Source organism: Nymphalis io, chromosome 2 (genome assembly GCF_905147045.1).
Source record: "Nymphalis io chromosome 2, ilAglIoxx1.1, whole genome shotgun sequence".
In the NCBI taxonomy this organism is placed as follows: Eukaryota; Metazoa; Arthropoda; class Insecta; order Lepidoptera; family Nymphalidae; genus Nymphalis; species Nymphalis io.
The window spans coordinates 10,518,948-10,531,056 of record NC_065889.1 but is presented as its reverse complement, the minus strand read 5'-3'; the positions used below and the strand labels follow the sequence as shown (position 1 = coordinate 10,531,056).

Sequence of the window (12,109 nt, the reverse complement as noted above, 5' to 3'; positions counted from 1 at the left end):
GTTTTATTTTTTAAAATAACAACCAGTCATAACTATCTTACAGTTGATCTAATTCATTTTCATAAGATTAAATTGAATAGTTAATTTAAAAAATACTGCCTTCTAAAAAAAAGTTTAGACAACGAAAACAAATATTTTTTAAATTATATATTTCTTATTTAATCTATATTTAAATAACGCGATATTTTTTTTCTAACATATTTCAGTTCCTGATATACCCAACCCAATGTGTCCAGTGGATTACCCAGTTTTACGTGAGGTTTCTTAAATTATCATTTTTCTTTTAGACGATCACAATTAGAATACCTATGAAAGTATTCGTTTAAGAAAAAAATAGAAAAATAAGTGTTACACAAACATTAGTGATTAAGGGCAAAAGTAAATTTAAAACAATATTCACTCAGTTCTTTTCAATGACATAATAATTATAATGCTTTAAAATGATTTCATAATTCGTATTGCGGAAGTCAAGTTTGTGAAACCGCGACCTCAGCGGAAGTGACTGTACTTTGTAGGAAATATTCGTTTTTATCATAGACAATTTATGTCTGTCTATGCTATATCCATAAACACAACACAAATTAATATTGTGCCCTGTGTGTTTAGGTAGATATCAAGCAATTATTACTTTTAATAAGTACGTATTTTAGTAAGAAACAACTTTAAAAATATGAAAGTAAATAAATAAGAACAACTGCTAATTTGTTATTGAGAATAATATATTTATTATTATAAATTAAACACTATGCAAAAGTTTCAAACAATCATTCTATTATTTAATAATAACACTATATTTTTTATTATTTGATTAAAATATATTGAATAAAGTAATTAGTATATTTAAAAAAAAAGTTTCTTTGACGCATACTTGCAATTCTTGTAAGTTAAATTTTTTAAACAGTGTTGATAAAAAACAAACTTTGTAGTCTGAATCGAATTAGACAAAATTAAAGCTTTGTTTCTTTAGATTTTCAAAATAGGAGGAGAGTTATTAGTATACGAAACTTTTAAATATTTGAAACGTTCGTTACGTATGTTAGCAATATATACGTTACGTCATTTGATATGTTTTAACTGATAGCTGTCCTTATTGTTATTTTATAAGGTCATTAAATTTAACTTTTGTAAGGTATTTTTTTTTATTTGTACATGAAAATGTTTAATTAAAATAAATAACATCAACTCTTTGTAATTAAACCGTTTCATATTGCAGATATTTTTAACCGCGTAACTTATTTTGCATAAATGTTTCTAAAAATATAAAAAATGTTAATTATATCAAATCATTCGTATGCTCCTAACGACCTCGTGTACATCACAGAGCTCTCCAAGCTCAGGTTTTAAAATAACGGGACTCGTCAGGTGGGTGATCGCAAAAGTCCTAAGCTTCGTAAAGGCCTGCACCTGAATAATTTTTAGTTGTCTTGGATTGCTGCGGAACGGAAAAGAAGGCTCTTGCGTGGCTGTTTACTTAGTTCGGTCAGAATGATGTTAACATTCTTTTGACTAAAACATTTAGGTATTATTTTGTAGACATACAGATTCTTTAGAGAAATAATAGAAATCAATTTTGTCTTAAAGAGGCCGTCGTATTTTTTTTTATATATTTTTATTTTGACATATTTTTCTACGTGCATAATATATCCCATACATAGATAAATGTACATCAATTTATAGTAAATGATAAAATATTAGGTAAATTCTTTCATTGTACTTATAAAATTTTAATACTAATTTTAAAAATATTCTGTTTACACACTGTTTGTACCATGAAGGAACAACGCCTTAATTTCTTCGAAGCCAAATATATTTTACGTCTCGGTTTCATAGCGATTCTAGATTAATCGTTACAAATATATAACTTCCAGACACCGCAGAGCAATCGTTACGGTCTATTACCAATACTTAATACAAAAAACTAAATAAATTTGACATTTAAAATACAAAATTGAGAAATTTTGTCTTGATAACGTAGGTACTTCATCCCCCGTGATATCGCACGATATCCTACGAGACGGCAACTGTCCTTGGACGCTTTCTACCCTTGGAAATTCTGGCGGATATGGACGCGAGGTTATATCAGCAAACCCTCCGTTAGAACAGCGAAAGTGCGCAACCTCCGAGTGCGCTCGAGGCGTTGAAGGGGCGGGAACACTGAAGGGCTCTTGTAACGTAGCTTCGATCACGCGAAGAACGGTACGCGCGCAAACGCGTCGTTGGAGCGATCCTGCCGGCCTTTGAAGCCTAGATGAGACGAAAGCGACGAGTCACCTTTCGACTTACGCAGGTAATGACAGGTCATGGTTGCTTTGGAGAATACCTGTGTAAGATTAGACGCGAAACGAAGGCGATGTTTCACTACTGTGGCGCGGACCGGGACAACGCCCAGCATACGCTGGAGGCGTGCCCCATGTGGAGTGAGGAGAGGGCAATCCTGGCCTGCGAGGTCGGACAGGACCTCTCCCTGTGAGCAATCGTGTCGGCGATGCTCTGCAGGGAGACAATTATGGCCTAGAAGGAGACGACGGAATGAGAACGGGAAAGGGCCGATCCTGCTCGGCGGAGTCGTCAGCGGCCTCTTGGCCTTCTTACGGCCCTGACGCCCCGGGCTTAAAAGATAGGGTGTAACCCTGGGACCGTGGATACATGTGGAGGGGGCCTCATGTGTTTTATTTCCGACGGCCCTGAGGAAGGCAGCCTGGATGGCCTTGCGCTGCCGAAGGCATTAGTGAGGAGTTCAGGGGGAGGGGGGGCGAAATTACCTTCGCCCCCTGAGAAGAGAACTGCCGAGATAGCGGCAGAGCACCGGCATCCGTCCCCGACAGCCATCGCAGTGGTTCTAGTGGGTAAGAATCTCATATAAAAGGGAGCCGAGTACCGCTTTGAAGATTTATAAAGCGAGAAAAAAAGGTACTATGTCCCCCGTACTAACCCACTCATCAGAGTGCGTTAGTCCTACCCAGACGGGCTTGTACAGTGCTTTACTACCGAGTGATTTATTTAATTTATGATAAAATTATTCTGCAAATAACATAAAAAATACAACAGTTGTGTAAGTTAAGTACAGTTCTTGTAAGACGGTATATACTCTATAGAATCTAAAAATTTGCAATTTCGACAACTATGGGCATTCTCAAAGACTTATAGTGCAAAAGATATTATAGTGTAGAAATACTGCAAGGAGTTTGCGCAAACATAAATATATCCTTTATTCTTTTACTGTCATAGTCCGATTCATTTGCCGGATTTAGTTAGCAGTCAATTCCAGTGTCTAAATACCACAGACCCTTTATAAGCCATCGTGTATATACTCCGACTTGGATTTCTAATCGAAATTTATTATCAAAACTCACAATGTTTTATATATTCATAAAATATATGAAGCAACGGTACCTACCTAAGAGATAATAAAAATAAAAAGGGAAAAAGTGTGAACATTTGATGGGGAATTTGATAATTCTTTTAAATTAAACTTTGTGTTAAAATAAATTAAAAAAAAAAACTTAAGCTTCCATTTCAGTTCACATTTAAGTTCACAATATCCTTTTCATTCTCAAATGTGGTAACTAGCGCAGAAACACTTTTATAAATTTTCATATAAAAAATAAGTTAGTCAATTTAATTTTCACTTTTCTTCTGATTATTCAGACGATTACAATAACACATTTGTGTTCCTAGTCTGGTTTATAAAGATTAATGAAGATATTGTGCGATACTATCTTGCTACAATTAGATATACGCCTTAGGAAATGAAACATTCAAGTTCAACACATAGACATCTTAACGTTGGATCTGAACTTTTTTTTTTAATTTTTTTCGCTGAAAAAACGCTTTGTACGTGTTTCACCCATGGAGACAGTACTCGCCGGTGTCCAAGGTGTCAAGTGCGCCCCGAAGATCGCTAGATCTGAACTGCTGATTTATAATGCTCGACATAAATTCATATAGTAACCGACCAACTCACGTATTGAACGTTTAATATTTTAAAACATATTATAATCTGTAACATTTAAATAAAATTTATGTTTAAATGGACACTACTAATACTTTCTAAACATGAAAATATTTTACTTAAACAACTAAATTAATAATCGTCTTATTATTCCACGCATGCCTTACTATATTATGTGTATATATAAAAGTGCGAAGTTCTCAATTCAGTTCTGATATCTTTTTTTCTAAGTAAGTATAGCATATTAAAAAAAATATATACGATACGTTTACAAAATATTGATTAAATATAGAGGTTTTAGACTTGCTTATTGGATGTCAATAATCAATTCTTAAATAAATACTTAGACCTGTTAAAGGACCAGCGAAACAAATTCAGCGGAATTTATTTGAAACGGCTTGGATTTGACAATTTCATTTCTAGTGTCTTTTTAAAAAAAAACAATTTCAATAGATACATATTATACGTTTTCTGGTAGCCTGTTGTAAAAACATATTATAAAATATAAATAATGCATATAAGAAATAAATAAAATAAATATCCAAATAACAATTACCTTGTATAGTCGAGTAAAAGAAGTACATAATAGTTATGTTAGTACTATTCAAATCATAATATAACATCAACATCATTTAAAATATGTTCAATACCAACTCTTACAAGCACTTTTAAATCATTTTACTATATTATCCATATTTATACTAATATAATTAAAATAAAAAGTTTGTTTATTTATTTGAACGCGTTTATACCTATTAGGACCTAATCAATGCAATTAAAAAAGTGCATCAGATAGCCCATTGATAGAGAAAGTTTATACTTAAATATAAATATAAGTTTAACGCGGGTGAAACAGCTAATTAATGTAAAACTATAACCGTTTCGTTGTGTAGTTTCCACTGCCGAACTGGCGAGAAACTCAGTAGTTACATTTTATTAAATACATAAGCACCTACCTATATTAATAAAATATAAAAATATATAAATAGCCAGCCCAAGAAGGAATTTATTAACTTTGCGGAAACAGAAACTCGGTTTTATACGTTTATCTTCATTTCTAACATAAAAATTCAAACTACTTAGTATGGAAAATATGCCACTTTAAATGTTCATGCATGGATTTTTTATTCTGAGCATCTAGGCCCCTCCCTCTCAAGTACATGCCAGATTATCCATTATTTATAGGATCTCTGAACCTACAAACATCTACGCAAAGTTGGTTCTTAAAAAAAAGTTAATCAACAATATTCGTAGATGATTTTATTTAACTATTTTAATGCTTGAACTATTTCTATGATAACACACAACGTTAACGAGAAAAAAACTGGTCACTGGTGGTAGGGCTTTGTGCAAGCTCGTCTGGGTAGGTACCACCCACTCATCAGATATTCTACCGCAAAACAGCAATACTTGATATTGTTGTGTTCCCGTTTGAAGGGTGAGTGAGCCAGTGTCATTACAGGCACAAGGGACATAACATCTTAGTTCCCAAGGTTGGTGGCGCATTGGCTATGTAAGCGATGGTTGACATTTCTTACAATTCCAATGTCTAAGGGCGTTTGGTGATCACTTACCATCAGGTGGCCCATATGCTCGTCCGCCTTCCTATTCTATAAAAAAAAACAAACAATCATACTTTTAATCTTTAACCTCGAATATTTCTTTTTTGCAGATGTGGGATCGGATATTTTAATTGTAAAGGTGTACTGAACACATGTACCAATTTTCAACTGTATGCGAATTATGGCAAGCTTCTTACTGTTTTGCTTATTTTGACCGAACTAAGAGAAATGAGTTTTCTAATTAGGAACAAATCTAAAATGAGCCCCAAAAAACACTATGATCATTACATTAATATCACTACAATTTAATGTTGTGTTAACATAACTATGTTTACGTCGTTTACGCATGGTGAAGTAAATTTAATACATTTTGTTTTCTTAAATTTCATTATAAGTTATTATTATATTCTATTGTTAAAAAAATAATCGGCATCGTTTCATATATCATAAATAAAAAATAATTCGTTTTTGTTACCGGAAAGATAAGGAAATTCATTTTTATGTATAAAAGAAATGGACCAAGACTTGATCCCTACGTAACCCCCGACCTCCATTTACAGATGTTCCGGAAGATCATCATATCTGCAAAGATGTCGCGTAAAAAACACAAAAATAATCCGAATTAACAATCCACTTCTTTATTAATTTTAGTCTTAGGTAAAATTAAAAATTAGAATCGCTTTCCCTTTTGATGAAAATCTGGGTGAATCCATAAATACCCAAGAAGGTGACAAAACAATTATTTTATTCACAATCAAACATATTTTATTTCCAGACTTCAACAAAGACGACATATAAAGTGCAACATTACTTAATCATTTGAAACACCTAAACAGTTTTTTCTGGAGTCAGAAAAATAAGTAATTAAAGGGTATGCACAGTTCGCGTGCATTTTTTATTTTATTTTGGTAAGCAATAAGTGTAATAATTAGTACATAAAATATAGGTTTATATAACCTTCTAAATATGCTGCTCATTTCTAAATATGCTAGGAAACAAGTGACTGATCTTATTTTTTTTTATTATTATAGAAGAATATAAAATTAAACAAAAGGATAACCTATTTGAAGTTGGTTAAAAGAGTAAACACAATAGTTAATTTGAAATTATTCACAATATTTTATAACCAAAACTGATTAAAAATATAAAAAATATTCTGAAAGAACGTAAGGCATTATATTCAAGGTAACATATATTAACTAATATTAATATAGAAAAATAAACTTATTTTATTTTTATATTCAATCTAGTAGTTATCTAAATATTTATAATTACTATTTAGAACAAACGTATTATCTTTTAAGCATTTGTACATAAATATATTTATGGATGTGGTACATTTTTTTATTTTATCATTCAAGATTAAGCTATCCTGTCGGGAAAAATGGGAAGTATGTACATATAAAATTGAAATGTTACGTGAATAGTAAAGTGCCATATCTTTGTTATAATAATATAAAGTGTGTCACAGTTGTGCTGAATTATTTCAATTACGTGGGTTCGTGAGGCGTATCTATCGGCATACTTTATGTGAACGTACGCAGTAATCGGTAAACTTAAAAACGAATACAAATAACGTTTACCTTATGTCATGTTAACTGACTATATTCGTAGGTATCTGTATCAGGCTTCTTTTAAAGCTAAGTGGATGGCTTATGTTAAAATGCATTATTTTAGGCCCTAGGCCCGACGCTTTCTCTTTAGCGCAAAAAACTATTGAAATGATAGATTTTCTTGTGCTTGGATCAATCGATTTTAGTTATATATTTTTTTTAAAACTATATTTTTATTGTTTTGCTCAAGTTTTTGTGGTTTATTGCGCTAATCTTCGGAACGAATGGTCTGAATATAATAATTATTTATAAGTTAATATTCTGTTTATTATTGGTCTATTTAAAAACACCCTACGTCTAAAGAAAAAGTAACTATAACCATTAATCAATTTGACATACTGAATGTTTTATCAACTTAAACGGGGATACAACCGCGGGAAAAGCTGTTAACTATATAATATGTTCTTTCTATTATTAATATATAAATAATTTATAACGCGATTTAGTATTGCTCGCAAAAACATTGAATGATCGTGAAGTTAGAATTTTTTTTGCACAGTAATACAGAAATATTTCATTTAAATTATCTAATTTTATTTTATTATCATATTAAATAACCATAAACCAGATTTTATTATAAAATATAATTTAAAACTCTAATGGATTAAAAATGATTCCTTCTTTATGCTAAGCATTCCATATTTAAGAGATAAAAATAAACAACAGCTAATAAAAAGTATTAAATATATTCATATGTCAATAATTACAAAAACTTCATATTTATTATCCTTAGGTACATCTATAATTTGCATTGCCGAATATGTAATAGCCTTAACCTCTGTTCCTTGTGGATGTTTACCAATCTGAAACTCTTCACCAAAACACTTACAAACTATTCTAAATTCCTCTGTATTAAATTCTGTTATCACTAATTTCTTGCAAATAAGAAATGGTTCAACCGAAAATAGAAATAGTAATTCATCAAGAAAATGGTATAGCAAGCCCATCAAGTCATCAGCATTGGCTTCAATAGTGTGAACTTCTTTGATCTGAACATAGTCCATCTCCGTCATGTATGCAAACATTGCCATTCCACATTGTTCAAAGGCTTCTTTTAGAGTATCGCCCCATGCATGTAATCTGTAATTGTAAATATTTTTATATGATAGACACACTAAATAAATTTATTATCCATAAGAATAAAAAAGAGCAAGCTATTAAAAAATACAATTCCTCAAAATGCATTCTACTTTTGAAAGAAAATGACCTTTACATAATTTTAAGGAGTACCAAGTAAAACTCGAGAAAACATATTTTTTTAAAGTATTTTGCAATTTTAAATTTATCATCATTAAAGAATAGTAAAAAAATATTATAAATTACTCACTGGACATCAGCTGTGTGATCAAGATCTGAAAATAACAAGTTCATCTTCAGTAAAATTGATTTACAGTCCATACATCAATACTGACATATATTTTATTTAGTATTACAAAACAACATTAATAATTTTATTATTATATCCAAAATGTTATCAATTTCTATCTAGTAATATAGTTATTTTATATTAATATTCTATATACATAGTACAGTGCATGGTGGATACCACGGACGCGCAGTGGCTGGGCGGGCGGAAACTGAGGAGAGGCGGGAGAATCTTGTAATTGAACTCGATAGGACGTTAGATCTCATCGCCAAATGGGGCTCTGATAATCTTGTTGAGTTTAATGCCAAGAAAACACAGGTATGCGCTCTCACGGCGAAAAAGTCAACATTTTCCCCTCTTCCCTCCCTCTGTGGTACTCCGCTGGTGATGCAAAGCAAAATCGCCATGCTGGGGATTGACGTTCGCTGCGACCTTAGTCCAAGGGATTACATCGAGGCTGTTATAAAAACAGCTTCACGGAAACTCGGAGTTCTGAACAAGGTGCGGCGCTTTTTCACGCCACAACAACTGTGCCTGCTGTACAAAACACAGGTACGGTCTTGCGTGGAATATTGCTCGCACCTTTGGGATGGCTCCGCTAAGTACCTACTTGAGGCCTTGGACCGGTTGCAGCGACGTGCCGTACGCATTATTGGCGACGTAAAGGTCACAAACACCCTTGAACCTTTACAATTGCGTCGTGAGATAGCAGCACTGAGCGCTTTCTATCGACTGTATCACGGCGAGTGCTCTGAGGAATTATTCTCTCTAATTCCTGCTTCCCCCTTCCTTCTTAAGTCCACGCGAGCTGGTTCTCGATGTCACCGCCTAACTGTGACATCAATTCCATCGCGAACAAAGAAATTTGGCAACTCCTTTCTTTGTCGCACTTCCAAAAAATGGAATTCCTTACCAGCTCACGTATTCCCCTCCTCTTACAACCCGGGTTCCTTCAAACGAGGCGTGAAGAGGCATCTTGCGGGCCGGCAAGGCGAAGGCGGCTAGTGCAGAACGTTTTTCCCGTCTGTACTGGCCGTCGTCGCGTTTGGACTCTACTACCACTTACCATCAGGTGGAGTAGAGTCATTTGCCCTCCCGGCGATATAAAAAAAAAAAAAAAATATTACAGCTAAAACAATCTGGCTAATTTAAAAGAGCAGTAGTCTTATTCTTTGATAATTTGAAAAATTTCTCCTGTTATAACAGGAGAAATGAAAGCTATTGTAATATACAATTTCCAAATTTCATAACAAGAAAGACGAAGCAAAAAAGAAAATCGAATTCTTAAAAAATTAAGGTGTGTTTATTAACAAATTTGTCATTTTTAAAAATTCTATAAACATTTAATAAGTGAAAGAAATCACAATTTGTTTTTTATTTGAGTTAGACATTAGTAATTTTTAGAATAATGAGCCATCGTGTTAATCTATTATTAATATATTAAGCAAAATACCGCTCACTACGAAAGGATTTTACGCAACTCCTATCCAAAATACTTTCTTCTTATCTACCCGTGCGAAGCTGGGACGATTAGCTAGTCGCTCGTATTTAATGGAACATTTGTATTCCTTACAACAATAATGTGCTGCACCATTGACAACATAAACTAAGATAGTCCATTCATCTCTAGTGAATAACCTAGTGGCTTATTCAAATTTCAATCCGAAACACAACAATACAAATCTGTAGCAATATTGATAATTAATCGTAGGTATACTGATAAGTGGGGTTCACTCATCCAAACCGGCTTGCACTACTGAAATTTTATGTATAAAAACATTAGTATAGGTTATGTTTATAAGTCCTTACATTCATATTTCACAGGCGGTATGGTGAAATCATCCTCATTTAGTCCTTGTTCCTCGTCCATTTTGATCAGATATTTATATTTATTACTATTCACTTAATTCTTAAGGAAAAAATTTACCACCAAAGATAAATTAATGTAAAAAGATGAATCATATTTTATAAACTTAGTGTGTTGATTGCTTACAATACAGCACTCGTATTTCAAGTCGTACTTCATTGACAGCTGCGTCCTTGAAATATTTGACAGATATAAACAAAGAAAACTTTTTACTCTATGCTAAAAATTAATGCACTTAAATGCATAAATTAATTACTTATTAACAGTGTTTTTGAGTTGAATATCTCATAAAATTTTGTACATAGATATTTTTCAAAATTGTTACTTGTTGATTTAAATATACTATTGCATGTTTTTATAGTTTACCTTTGTGTTTATAAGATAAAAACATTTTTTGAAAATGTTGCACGATAAACGTACAGTATGTACTCACTTGCTTTGACGAATATCGTTTAAGATTTAAATAGATTTCGATTTAAGCACTGCATACAACGATATTATACATATAAGAACACTGCATGATAATATGTTTTTCTGTTAAAAGAAAAGTCTTTACTGATATTTATATAATTTAATTATGGATTGCTTAATACATTTGCAACCTTATCGTTAAAATGAGAAAAGGTTTTTGTTAGATGTGCTGTGATTAGACGGTAGACACAGAAACTAATAGACCAAGGGGCCCGGCCGTGAGGCCGCGATTGACACAGAGATAGTTTGTCAATATTTGCGTATAATATTGCCATAGTAACTCCATTCCCAGTTTTGGGAGATAAGGGATTTTTAGGATTTAATAAAAACAAAATGAGGTTATTAAACTTTACTTTTTAATATTCGTTATAATTTTTTTTAACACCCAAAAACCGTTGCATTGTTTGTTTTTGTTACAGTTATCAATAGTACCTTAGCATCTTTATATAGTACCGAGTTAGAGAATGCTACTCAGATGATGAAATCTAAAACACTCAATTATTTTATTAATAAAGAATGGTTGCCACATATATTTTTATGTTATCCTCTTAACTCGGAATCTAAAAATGTTATAAATTCATGAAGAATGTTAATGTTGTCATTAGGAAATTATAAATAAACTGGTGGTAGGGCTTTGTGCAAGCTCGTCTGGGTAGGTACCACCCACTCATCAGATATTCTACCGCAAAACAGCAATACTTGATATTGTTGTGTTCCGGTTTGAAGGGTGAGTGAGCCAGTGTAATTACAGGCACAAGGGACATAAAATCTTAGTTCCCAAGGTTGGTGGCGCATTGGCTATAAGCGATGGTTGACATTTCTTAGAATGCCAATGTCTAAGGGCGTTTGGTGGCCACTTACCATCAGGTGGCCCATATGCTCGTCCACCTTCCTATTCTATAAAAAAAAAAGAACGAATAAATTAAAATAAAATATCTAGACACGCAGTAGCGTTTCAAGCCAAGTTCAAGCTAACAGAACTGGCGAACAGCACCGTGTGTAATACTACACGAACCATTTGGGGCCACTTTTGTCCCCTCATAATTGGGTGGAATACAAAGGAATAAATCAGAAACTAGTACTTTTTATCATTTTATTATAATTTTTCAATTAATTGATTCTATTAGGAACACTTATTTATAGCGCCTGTGTTGTAAGAATAAGCAATCAAAATTGATGTCAGCTGGTCTTTATGTGGATTTTAAGGTCTTCACGTGAATATATAAAGAGTGGAACACCACCCTTAATTTTTTTAATACAAACATATCCATTTTAGTA

General features: G+C 32.7%; 1 protein-coding gene across 1 annotated transcript; it reads right to left on the bottom strand.

Annotated features, from left to right (window-relative positions):
- Positions 1-7,794: 7,794 nt before the first annotated feature.
- LOC126775921 (protein archease-like) lies at positions 7,795-10,478 on the bottom strand. The gene is made up of 3 exons (XM_050498092.1): positions 10,303-10,478; positions 8,455-8,479; positions 7,795-8,207 (listed from the first exon to the last, which is right to left on the bottom strand). Exons 1-3 carry the CDS (start codon positions 10,361-10,363, stop codon positions 7,817-7,819), a joined length of 477 nt encoding a protein of 158 aa, XP_050354049.1. The 5' UTR covers positions 10,364-10,478; the 3' UTR covers positions 7,795-7,816.
- Between the last annotated feature and the right edge of the window lie 1,631 nt (positions 10,479-12,109).